Raw genomic sequence first — 13,252 nt, 5'->3', positions numbered from 1 at the left:
AGGAAACAAAATTATAACTCTTCCAAAGTCTTCTATCACATTGACTGAGCCAATAATAGTATTAACATATTCTTATTTTGGCATAAGATGAGTAAAATATATATTATTTTTGAGAATGGTGTGCAAACTTGCACTATCCGCAAGGTAAACATCTTCACTATATGTCCTTGCCATTTTCTTGAAAGACAAATAATAAAATAAGTAGAAGTACATGCGCATAAAATTATTTTTCTGATTGAAAATATTTTTCTAAAAAATATAGTATGTACTAAAAACTTTATTATTATTATCTTGACACTTTTAGTAATTTTGAAATTCATAAATATTTTATTATACATCATATTTAAAATTCAGATGCATAAAAATAAAATTTAATAATAAGTTTCTTACATTATTTATTTACATGAATATTCAACAATTTCACATATTAAAATATTCTATCATTGATCAAATGACCAATATTTCCTTCAAAATCTTCAAAGAAATCAGATACATCATAATGAGTGGTGAAATTTTTAGCATCATTTGAAACAAAATTTGTTTCATTTCCTTTGTCATCCTTTTTTAAAGATGTTTGATAAAGATCAACTAGGTGCCTTGGGGTATGATAGGTACGTGACCAGTGACCCTTTCCACCACAACGAAAATATTTATCCTCTGTTGATTTATTTTGCGCATTATTTTTTTCTTTATCCCACTTCTGATGAGATCCTTTCTTGTGAATATAATTACTCTTCCTTCCATAATGTTTTTGTCAAAACCTTGTCATTTACCTTTTCTGGGGTTATGATTTGCCATGTTTTCTTCAGAAAATGGGGCGGTGCCAGTTGGGCGCGCTTCATGATTTTTTAAAAGCAACTCATTGTTACGTTCAGAAACAAGAAGGTAAGAAATTAACTCAAAATATTTTTTAAATCCTTTTTCTCGATACTACTGCTGCAGGAGCACATTCGAGGCATGAATGGTCGAGAAAATTTTCTTTAATATGTCATTATCAGTTATCTTTTTCCCACATAATTTCATTCGTGAGGTAATTCAAAATATTTCTGAATTATATTCATTTATGAATTTAAAATCTTGTAGACTCAAGTGCGTCCATTCATATCAAACTTGAGAAAATATCACCATCTTTTAATGATTATACCTTTCTTCAAGCTTTTTCTACATATCTGTAGGATCTTTTAATGTGAGATATTTATTTTTCAATCCTTCATCAAGATGACGACGAAGGAAGATCATGACTTTCACTTTATCCTTTTGGGATGTATTAGTTTTAGCCTTAATGGTATCTCCAAGATTCATTGAATCAAGATAGATTTCAGCATCTAATATCCATGATAAATAGTTGTTTCCAGATATATCAAGAGTATTAAATTCAAGATGAGAGAGCTTCGACATAATAAAAATTTGTTACCTGAGTTTTCCTAAAATTTGATTGAAATCTTGTGTTGATAAGGTATTGTAAAATAAATAAATAAGAAAAAAATAAATATAAAATAGAGAAATATAAATATAAGACTCTAATATTAATGTTTACCAATACGCTTATCTCATTATAATAGTAGTAATTTCTATATTTACTATTTACTAATATTATAATTATTATAACTTAAAACTACAGATAAATAAAGAGAGAAAGTTTATATTGTGATATAGAGAGAAATATTTGTTTTATTGTTGTATGTCATTTGTTTCAAATCACACTTTTATTTATATGCATATAAAAATTGTGCTTTTAACCGTAATTAAATTTAATCTTGTGTCTTAATAAGTTTAATTTTTATATTAAAAAAGTTAGCTGCCCAAATTGTAAAAGAAGTCACAATTTATTAAATGAGCATCTACCATGTATATCATAACAGGAGTATTATTTTAGTTTAAAATCATTAATTGTTGGACAGTTTTGATTTATTAAACTCTAATCTAATTAAGTCATTGTGAGTTACCAATAGCCCTAAGGAAGAAGTTCCAAATATTAGTGGACCCCTCAACGACTTCCCAAAAACGCCCAAAGAAAAGAGAAAACCATAAAAAAAACACTATAAATTAAAGAGAGTAAAACACATGAGAATCAGAAACCAAGTCTGTTTTCCAATTCCTTTGTCCTCCTAATTTCTCTTTCATTATTTCACACACCCCTCTCCCTTCTCTCTCTATCTACTACTCAATTATCCCCACACCTTCATAAGCATAAAATAATAAACCGTTATTATTATTATGTCTCTCTTGGCTATTACCCTGTGGCTTTTATTTTTCTTTTCATCTTCTGTGCTTCATTCAGGAGCACAGAGCTCTAGCCGTGGCTCCTTAGGTGATGGCATATGTGCCTCTTCTGTTGTTGTTCATGGTTACAAGTGCCAAGAACTCCAAGTAAGAACCACAACAGAGGCCTTAAGAAAATAATAAAGACATGTGCATAAAAACGTTGCTTATTATATGATACCACACTTCGACAGCTTAGATATATAATCACCTTGCCAAAGGTTGAAAATGTTGCCCTAGATTTTAGGTGACGTTTTTTATAAGCGGCAACATTATTTAACCATTGTCAAACGTAGAAATTCGCCTACATAAAAGTCAATTTAGTTAAACATGTAGGAAACCAAATTTCAGACATTAGAAAAGTCAAATTCTTATAATTAATTTTAAAGAGCCAATCAAATAGAAACTTAAAGCATCTTTTTTTAAATATTTTATAGTAATTAAAATTTAATACTTATAGTCAATTAAATTATATTATTTTTGTCAAAATTAGATCATATAAATTGATTTGGCAAAAAATTGATAAACCAAATCTTGAATCAATCTACATAAATATTATTTTTTATAGAAAATGACTACAATAATTCTATTATAAAAAATAACTAAAATATTTTTATTATACATATATATATAATTTTAAAAACTCTAAATCCTAACTTTATAATGACACAGAAAGAAGAGAAGGATTAAGATTTAGAGTTTTCAAATAATAATAATAATAATAATAATAATAAGAGTATTTTAGTTATTTTTTATAATAAAAATATTGTAGTTATTTTTATAAAAAAATATTAATTTAGATCAGTTTAAGGTATAATTCATTGATTTTTTGGCTAAATTAATTTATCTAATTTAATTTTGACAAAAATAACACAGTTTAATTAATTATATATATTAAATTTTAATTATTAAAAAATATTTTAAAAAAAGACGTTTTAAACGTCTTTATCTAAATAGTTCTCTTAATTTTAATTTTGTTCAAATTTATAATATTTTTAATTTTAATTTTTTATTATAATTAACTTATTTATATATATATATATATATATATATATATATATATATATATATTGTTGGAAAAATAGACAAATTTAGAATAAGGGTTATGCTACATGTACACTGAAATTAGCTACCAAAATCAGCCACTAATATAAAATATATATTGAAAATAAATTAAATCACATATATATTTATATACAAATACATTGATGACTAATTTTAGTGGTTAATTTTAGTGTACAAATAATATTTTTGATAAGATAAATTACATTAATAAAATGATGGTAGAAAAATTTTACATAAATGTCCTATTTCTAATTTTAATACATTTATATCTTTTATTCAATTCATGTAAATCGTATTTAGTAAATTCGAATCTACCATAAACATGTAAATCCAATTGCATTGAATCAATTTATGTTAAAATAGTGAAAACAAATAAATCGAATCTCGATTTATGCATAAATTGTGGCAATTATAGTAAACCAAATTACATTTGTGCAATCTAAAGTTCTTTTGTCCTTTCTCATGATGTCATTGTCCTTCCCACGTTAACATGCAAATATGCAATGCATGACTTGACATGTCCTATTATAATGCTTTTTTTGTATTTGTTTTTAATTTTAATGTATTGATAATATAAAATATTTTATTTAATTATTCAATAATATTATTATTTATGTAATTAATATAAAAATATTTTCTTTTAACGTGACATTATACGATCCAATGCATATGTAAAATTAATTTATGTTGATAATATATTAAGATTAAATTTTTAAATAAATTTATTTTTTCAAAAAAATCAATCTCATATTTCTTTTAAATCATCTACAATTGTTTTTAAGAAATAACAAATTAGTCTTTAATTTTTGTTGAAATTAATATGTTATTATTTTAAAAATTTAATTATTTTATTAGTTCTTATAGTTTTACTAAATTTATAATTTAATTTTTATAATTTTTTAGTAGAATTTTTATACTGTTTTTAATTTTATAATTAAATTATTTTTGTGTAAAAAATATTAAAATTAAAAAAATATTTTTTTTAAAATTAATAAAATATTTTTTTCATAAGAACCTCTTTAATTACATGTTTTTAGTGTTAGTTCTTTGACCATGTATTTTTAGAATTAGGTTTTTTTATTATATATTTGGGAAGTTCTATGGTGACATTGATTTTGGTGGCTAATGGTGACATAAATTTGACCAACAAATAGAATATTAACATATGATAAAAAAAATTAAATCTAAAATCAAAATAATTTTCCCTCTCTTATAATTTTTTATGATTATTTTTATCAAAATAATTTTTTATAATTATTTTCATAATTATAAAAAATAATTTAAAAAAATAATACCAAAAAATTTTATAATTATATTTATAATTATTATTTTTATTTTTAAAAATAATTTTATAATTATTTTTACTAAAATAATTTTTTATAATTATTTTTTTGTAATTTCGAAAAACTAACACCAAAATGATATTCTCTCTCTTGGTGTTAGTTTAAAAATAATCATAAAAAATTATAAGAGAGAATATTATTTTGGTTTTAGTTTTTCAAGATTACAAAAAGAAAAAATAATTATAAAAAAATTTATTTTGATAAAAAAAATAATAATAAAAATAATTAAAAAATAATTTTGGTATTATTTTTAAAAATTATTAAAAATAATAATTATAAAAAATCATTTTAGCAAAAATAATTATAAGAAATTATTTTTTAAAAATAAAAATAATAATAAAATAATAATTATAAATATAATTAAAAATTATTTTAGTTTTATTTTTTTAAATTATTTTTTATAATTATAAAAATAATTATAAGAAATTATTTTGATAAAAATAATCATAAAAAATTATAAGAGAGAGAATATTTTTTTTATCATATGTCAATATTCTATTTGTTGGTCAAACTTACGCCATTTTTAGCCACCAAAATCAATACCACCATAAAACTTTCGTATATATTTAAAAAAAAATATTCCGTTAATTTTAAGTTTTAATGTTTTGTAGTATATATTTGTGAATTGTGATGGTTATGTTAAAATTGTGGGAGACATAGAGGTTATTTATTAACTTGAAAGAAACTACTATATTTGGTAAACGTTACCCAATATCTTCTTCTTCTTTTTTTTTTTTTCTCAGGTTACAACTGCAGATGGGTACATTCTTAGCGTCCAAAGAATCCCAGAAGGTAGAAGTGGCAATGGGAATAATAATAATAAGAAGCAGCCAGTGATAATTCAGCATGGAATATTAGTGGTAAGTAGTGCACACAATAAACACCCTACTATATATTATTCTTGAATTATTACGACTCTTTATTTGCCTATCATGCATATATAACGTGTCAATTCACATACATACATTTTTTTATTAGCAAAATATATAATTGACATCATACTGCATTGTATTTGCTAGAGTTTAATTTTAAGTGTGTCATTATAAATATGTTAGTGAGATTATTATTAGTTATTTTAAAGTGAAGTTTAATTACCTAAATATGTATATTAGTTTTTGTGGAAAATGCTGGTTATTAGCGCGATAATTACTAATTTCACATAATATGAACTTACTAAGATATACGTGTTCAAATTATTATTGAAAAGTATATATATAGTTTCACACATACGAGCTAAGGTCAAATGTGCATTTGGATGAAACTTATAATATTCTATATTTCTATTTATTCAGAAAACTGAATTTCATATTTTTACTAAAATTACCAGTTGGCGTTATGCAGTAATAACGAGGTTGAACCACAACTTCTTGAGTTACATCTATCTAATATATGAAAAAATTATAGAAAATAGAAAATTAATTTTTAATTGATTAATATTAGTCTTTTTAAGTTAAATTATTTTGACAATTTAAAATTTAAAATTTATAATTTAGAATTTAAAATTAAAATTTTATAATTTAGAGTCCAAAATTTAAAATAAATAAAATAATTTTAAAAAAATTGATTAATCTTATTATCTGAAAAAGATTAACTCACTAATATTACTCATAGTATATATAGATGTGTAGACAAATGGCCGTTCTTATTAGAGAAATAATAAAGTTTAGTTAATAAGAATTTTAAATGTTAAAATTTCTAAAAATTACGTATCTAAAATATAAAAATTTTGCATTTATATTATTAGTTGAATTTGGTTAATTTTTACTATTTTTTAATTTTGTTCTTGTTGTATTTAATTTTTTTTGTTCCTTACAATTTGCTACTGATTTAGAGGAAGAATTTAGACACTACAGAGAATATGAATGCGTGAATTGTAATAATTATCATAGTTTTATATAATTTTTTTAAAATTAATAGTAAACCCATGATTTATATAAAAAATAAGAGGATAAAAATATTATTTTTTATTTAAGATAATTTAATAATTTTTATATTCAATTAATTTATTTAAATAATTTATCTTGATTAATGTATTCTATAATTTCTAATAAAAATTTATATACAATTATTTTTATATAAAATTAATAATTAAAATTTATTAAATAAAAATTTAATCAAATCTATTAAATTATCTATACTTTAGTCCCACACATATATATAGTGGTCTTTTATTTTCAATTGATTATGTTACACACAATATCTATTATATTTAAAATTATTTTAACATAATATGTATAATACATATTTATTACATCTGAATTATATAATTATTCTACTGATAACTAATAAATATTACATAAAATAATTTTAGATTATTTATAGTAATTTTTTATTATCTCTTTTTAATAATAATGCATGCGCATTGTGCACCGTCTCAATTGCCAGTTATGATGTTATTTGCGCATTGAAATAATAAAATTTAAGAAATAAATAAATAAATAATAAAATATATAAAAAAATTTAATTCGTTTTTGATAATTATTTTAAAAGACAATAAGATTATTGATAAAAAAATTCAATCTAACTTTAAAATTTTATTTTTATAGAACTGATTAGTCTTTATATAAAGAAATAAATATTATTTTTTTTAACATATAGACTAATCAATCCAAAAAATATCAAGAGTCAAATTTGATATTTTTTTTTAAAAGCCTCAATCCTTTTGAAGTAATTACCAAAGTGAAATAGAGTATTCACTCTAAAGTATATATGTATACGTGGGTGCAGGACGGAATGACATGGCTTTTGAACGGTCCAGAACAAAACCTGCCATTGATATTAGCTGATAACGGCTTCGATGTTTGGATTTCTAACACCAGAGGCACCAGATTCAGCCGCCGCCATATCTCATTGGACCCTTCTACTCCGGTTTACTTTCTTCTTTCTCTCCCCTTTTTATTTCTTAACTTGGATACTACTGTCTCTTATCTTTAAACTAATATTATTTAAAAGTGAAAATTCAGATGCAATTGACTTCACATAAAATTTATATTTAAGAGTTATTAGATGATCGATTGCAGTTTTCACCTTATTTAAATGTCTTACTATTTAATTAACTCATAAAATTAAAAAAATATAAAACTAGAAAATTTACGTTAAAACCTAATCTTAATTTTGTGAATAACAACACAGGCGTACTGGAATTGGTCGTGGGATGAACTGGGTAGCTATGATCTACGTGCTGTTGTGGAGTATGTGTCCAACCATACAGGACAAAAGATTCATTATATCGGCCATTCACAGGTACTACATCACCTACTTTGTTCCTTGCTTGCTTACTTTTACAGTTTTACTTCGAGATTTTTTCAAGTAAACAGTTAATAAAGTAATAAAATAGAGAATTAATTATTATTAAATTAAAATAATAAAATATTAAAAATATTATTTATAGTTAAAATTAATTATTATGTATTTGTATATAAATATATGTGTTGTTTAATTTATTTTTAAAGTATATTAATATTTTAACATATTTTATTTAGTAAATTTTAATTTACACACAATATAATTATAAAATATATATTTTATAAAAATTATAAATTTAATAATAATTAATTTTTTATTTTTTTATTTTATTATTTTTTTACTTTAGAAGATTTTAAACTCTTTCAACTTTGAATTTACTTATGTTACCTATTTTGAAAAGTAATGGAGTTAATTTTTTTATTAATATCAGTTAATTATTCGAAATTATTTTTATTTTAAATTTATTATAAAAATTTGAATACTATTAATTTAAAAATTATTTTTTTATAATTTGCATTGTCAATGTGGCACTTTTTTATTGATATTGTGAATAAAATATTGAAAATGTATAAACTTTAAATTTTAATATATTAAATTTTTTAATTTTTGAACAATATATTTAGAACACGGTTTAGTTAATTACATCTATCATTGTGACTATTTACAGTTTTACACATTCATTAAAATCTATAATTACAATTTTTTTTACCAAAATAACTCTGTTTATTACTAATTTATTCATCTTAATTATTAACTATTAAGTATTAAGAGTTTGGCGGTTACTAGTGACTTAGTGTACTTGGAATTGTGAATTAAATTGAAACAAATTTACAAATTATTACAACAGCCATGGATATCGTGATGAGAATAAATAATCACATAGAATAACAATAGTGTATTGTCTGGGAAATTAAAGAACATGTTTGGCAGGGAACATTGATAGCTTTGACTTCCTTCTCGGAAGGGAAATTGGTGAATAAACTAAAATCAGCGGCATTATTGAGCCCCATAGCCTATTTGAGTCATATGACCACTGAACTATTAAATGTTGCAGATAGGTTATTTCTTGATCAGGTAACTAAATACAACCAACTTATTATTCATACGCCATATAACAATTAATTCATCTCAATACTCATCAACATACATCTCCTTTATTTATCTTTTACTACTATCATAAAAAAATGTTTCTATATCTTCTTTTGTTTTATTAATATATTCAAACAAACAGCATAGCTAAGTGCATTAATTTACAGAACTATACTAAATTTTATTTATAGTAATATGTATCATAATTTTTTTATAAAAAATTTTAAAAATTTTAAAAATTTATTATTTTTGTTCATCATTTAACTATAGTCTAATAATCTAATAACATACTTTATTCCATATTTTTAAATATTGATAGTTAACTGATGATAAAAAAAAATAAATTCTAATAACTCTATAGTATTTTTCTCTTTTTATGACATATAACTAGCTATTGTAAAGGGCATACAAGAAATTTTGTTTTCCTGTTTAATTTTATGAATTTTATAACTTGTATAACACTGTACACATGGTAAAATGACCTTGTTTTTGTCTTTCACTCTTTTGCCCAATAGCTCATAAAAACATTGGGGATAGCGGAATTCAGTACAAGAGGGTAAGAAGTTAAGAACAAAACAAAAATAGCCGTCTGGTTATGTATACTTCAACTCTATCACATTTCATACATGTAATGTAATTTATGTATTTTTTATTATTGAAGTAAGTATTATTTTGGTCCGTAATGATGAGAATTAGAATAGAAACCGTCTCTAATATAATTTTTTATTTAAAATCGTAACCAAAGTTTTATTTGGTATTAAAATCGTTCTTTTGAATGATTTTATCTTATATCAAGAGAGAGAGAGAAGCAGCCTTGCTTCTTTGTTCTTCACTTCTTCTCAGTTTCATTCAGAGAAGAGAGAGAAGCGAGTAGAGATTGAGAGAGAAGGAAAGAAAAAAGTTTCGCCGTTGTCGTCGCAGACACCCTCCTCCTCGACCTCGCCTCGACTTCCCCCTCGCCTTTGCTTCACCACGCCTTGCCCTTGCCTTACCGCACTTGGACCTCGCTCTCGCCTCTTGTTCCTCATTGTCGTCGAGAGGTAGTGGTGGTGGTGGTGGTTGTGTTCCTCGCATTTTCAGCATCACCGCCGCGCCTCCCTTTCCCTTCCCTCCCTACTCTCTACTATTCAGATTTACTGCCACCACCACCATGCAACTCCACTGTCACTGTATAGGCAAATTAAGATTCAAGTGTCTAATTTCTGTTCTTATTCATCACAATATCTAATTTTTAAATTAATCACAAATTCTAATTTTCAAAGGTTTTCGTCAAGGCTGAAGGAAGTCACTGCCGAGCTGCTCCCTCCTTACGTCGCTGTTGTTACTGCAACCACCTTCTCTAATCTTTGTTCTTGTTTTTGTTATGTTCTTGTTTTTGGATTGTTGTTGTTTTTTTCATTTTCTGTTTTTTTGTTTTTTTAAATCTGAATCTATTGTTGTTGTTGTTGTTGGATTTGAAGAAAATTTTTTCTTTTGTTTTGTTCTGATGTTGTTTTTGGATTGCTTCTGGATGCTGATGCTTTTTTTATTCTTTTTTTTTTAATTTTGAATATGTGGTTGTTGTTGGATTTGAAGAATTTGACGTTGTTTATCACAGTTTCTAATTTTGTAAGGATTTGTGATTGTTGTTGTTGTTGTTAATTGTATTTAATGATTTGTAGTTTTAAATTTTGTTAATGAAAGAAGAAGGATTTGTAGTTTTGAATTTGTTAATGGAGAAGAAGAGTGAACTAGTGGAAAAGAAGAAGAAGAGTGAACTGGTTTAGGGTTTAGGTAAAAAAGGGGCATTTTTGTCATTTAGAAAAATTTTTTATTAAAAATGACAATTTTAATACAAAAAAAAATATTGAAGACGATTTTAAATAAAAAATTATATCAGGGACGGTTTTGATTCTGACCCTCAATATTAGGGACCAACACAATATTTACCCCCTTATATTAAAGACATAATAATCTAAAATTATTTAATTTAATTTAATTATACATTTACTATGTTTATATTATTTAATTATTTTAACAGTAATTAAATAACACAAAATAAAGTACAAGGTAATTACAAAATAAAAAAAAGTGATTTTTAAATTATTTTTTATTGTCTTTTAAGATATATTTTTTAAAACTTTTATGTGTGTTGTATAATGCATTTTTAATTTTTAATTTTTTAATAGGATACCTTTTCAATCCTTTCTCAAGCAACTTTGCGCTCAGCCTGGAGTTGATTGTTCCGACTTGTTCACTGCTATAACCGGTTTTGACCTTGACCATACTCTATTAATTTGATTTCAACCACTGGATAGAATAGAAACAATTAAAAAAATAATTATATTACATTGTCACTAAAAATGAGTTATTTTTGTATATAAATATATATTAAATATAAAATAAGCATATATTGACTTTTTTTAGTTAAGTTTTATAAATAATTAAGTAATTTGATTTACACTTATTATTACAAAACTTCAGAAATAATACAATCAAATTAGATTTATATTTATGATAAAGTCACAATAAAAAAATAAAAAAAAACAGAAATAATTAACTAATTTTTTATATTCATCATAAGAAATTTGATTATATGGTGTTAAAAGACTTTGATTATTTGAATATAAAGAGTCTAATTATTATATAATAAAATATTCATTAGTTTTGTTGGATAATTATTATATTTTCTTAGAAAAAAAATATATAAAACGATAAATATAAATAATTAAATATACACAAATGCAGGGTAATGAATTTGAATTAGACATAACATTTTAATAACTATCTACACTCAAATTTTTTTTTTCAGGTAATAATTGTTGCCTCAATTCTTCAGCTGTTAGTCTATTCTTGAAGAATGAACCTCAGTCAACATCAACAAAGAATTTGATACACTTCGCCCAGAGTACGTAGTAGTTCATTAGTAATTACATATTGCCATAAATAATTTGTGAATTTTAATCTAAAAATGATTAAATATTTGCGAACTATTTTTTGCAGTTGTTAGAAGTGGGGTTGTGGCAAAGTTTAATTATGGGAGACGAGACCAAAATATTAGGATCTATGGAAAAACATCCCCTCCAATTTACAACCTATCTAATATCCCTCATGACCTACCTCTATTTCTCAGCTATGGTGGTCGAGATGCTCTTTCTGATGTTGTTGATGTGAAAACTTTACTTGATTCCCTAAAGTCTCATGATGTTAATAAGCTTAGTGTTCAGTTCATCAAGGACTATGCTCATGTTGATTTCATTATGGGGGTCAATGCCAAAGACATAGTGTACAATGCTGTCATTTCATTTTTCAACAGATTTAATTAATTAACTTGAGGAGAGACCATGCCATGTACTAGGCTATTAGCCTATATATATTAATATATCATCACCGAGTTGAATATAAGTCATCTAATGATTAAATTTGTATTACGCAATAATGATTGGTGCAAAATGATATATGATGGTGTGTGTCATATTATGTGAATATATATTTTAGATTTTTCATTTTAAATTTTAAAATGAAAACACCCTATTTTTTTAAAGTTATTTAATATATTATGTTGTGAACCATGTTAATTTTTTCAATTAGACCGACATAAGTTTTAAATGTCTTGGGATCATCAAATTCGAATTAGTATAGATTATTTGTTCATTTTTTTAAAAGGTTTTTGTTTCATATATAATTTTTTTTAAATCAATTAATTGTGTAAAAAAACCCTGTGCATAAATATTTGCACTAGCACAGGTCCAGAAGAGAGCCGCACTCAAAGAACATAACATATGCAGACAAAGAAAACTCAACTGTTATTCTAATACTTTCTTTTTAATTATGTAAAATAAATTTGTTACAGATCCGACCTCCCGGATTTCATGAGCCCTCAACTAATTGTCCATCTAAAGTGAGTCCCAAATTTCAACAAATCCGTTAAATTTGGGAATAGTCAAAATCTCTTCAATAGATAAAATAATTTACACCTTCTATAAAAAGGAGCTTAATTATTTTCTTAAATATGATCATTCAATTTTACACATCCATTTTTTACCTTTCTAACTCTCTGATTTGGGCGTCAGAGTGCTTTTACAGGTACCACCCTCACGCTTTCCAGCCTCGTCATCCTGCCGGACCAACGGATGCTTGACCTATCATCAACCAAGGAAGTTCCATCTCGCATCCGATTGGTATAGTTTTGTAAATTAGTGCTGTTTGTTGGGACCGTTGAGATTCCAGTAGTATTGTAACACCCTAATATTCAAATTCTTATACTC

At 24.3% G+C, this 13,252-nt stretch overlaps 1 protein-coding gene across 1 annotated transcript; it reads left to right on the top strand.

Moving 5' to 3' along the window:
- Nucleotides 1–2,217: 2,217 nt before the first annotated feature.
- Nucleotides 2,218–12,310, top strand: LOC130932431 (triacylglycerol lipase 2-like). The gene is made up of 9 exons (XM_057861754.1): nucleotides 2,218–2,370; nucleotides 5,414–5,530; nucleotides 7,398–7,538; nucleotides 7,803–7,913; nucleotides 8,847–8,990; nucleotides 9,521–9,561; nucleotides 11,174–11,253; nucleotides 11,797–11,892; nucleotides 11,988–12,310. The coding sequence occupies exons 1-9, from the start codon at nucleotides 2,218–2,220 to the stop codon at nucleotides 12,308–12,310; spliced, it is 1,206 nt and encodes a 401-aa protein (XP_057717737.1).
- The last annotated feature ends 942 nt before the right edge of the window (nucleotides 12,311–13,252 follow it).

This window comes from Arachis stenosperma, chromosome 6 (genome assembly GCF_014773155.1).
Source record: "Arachis stenosperma cultivar V10309 chromosome 6, arast.V10309.gnm1.PFL2, whole genome shotgun sequence".
Lineage (NCBI taxonomy): Eukaryota > Viridiplantae > Streptophyta > Magnoliopsida > Fabales > Fabaceae > Arachis > Arachis stenosperma.
This window is presented reverse-complemented; position numbering and strand designations above follow the sequence as displayed.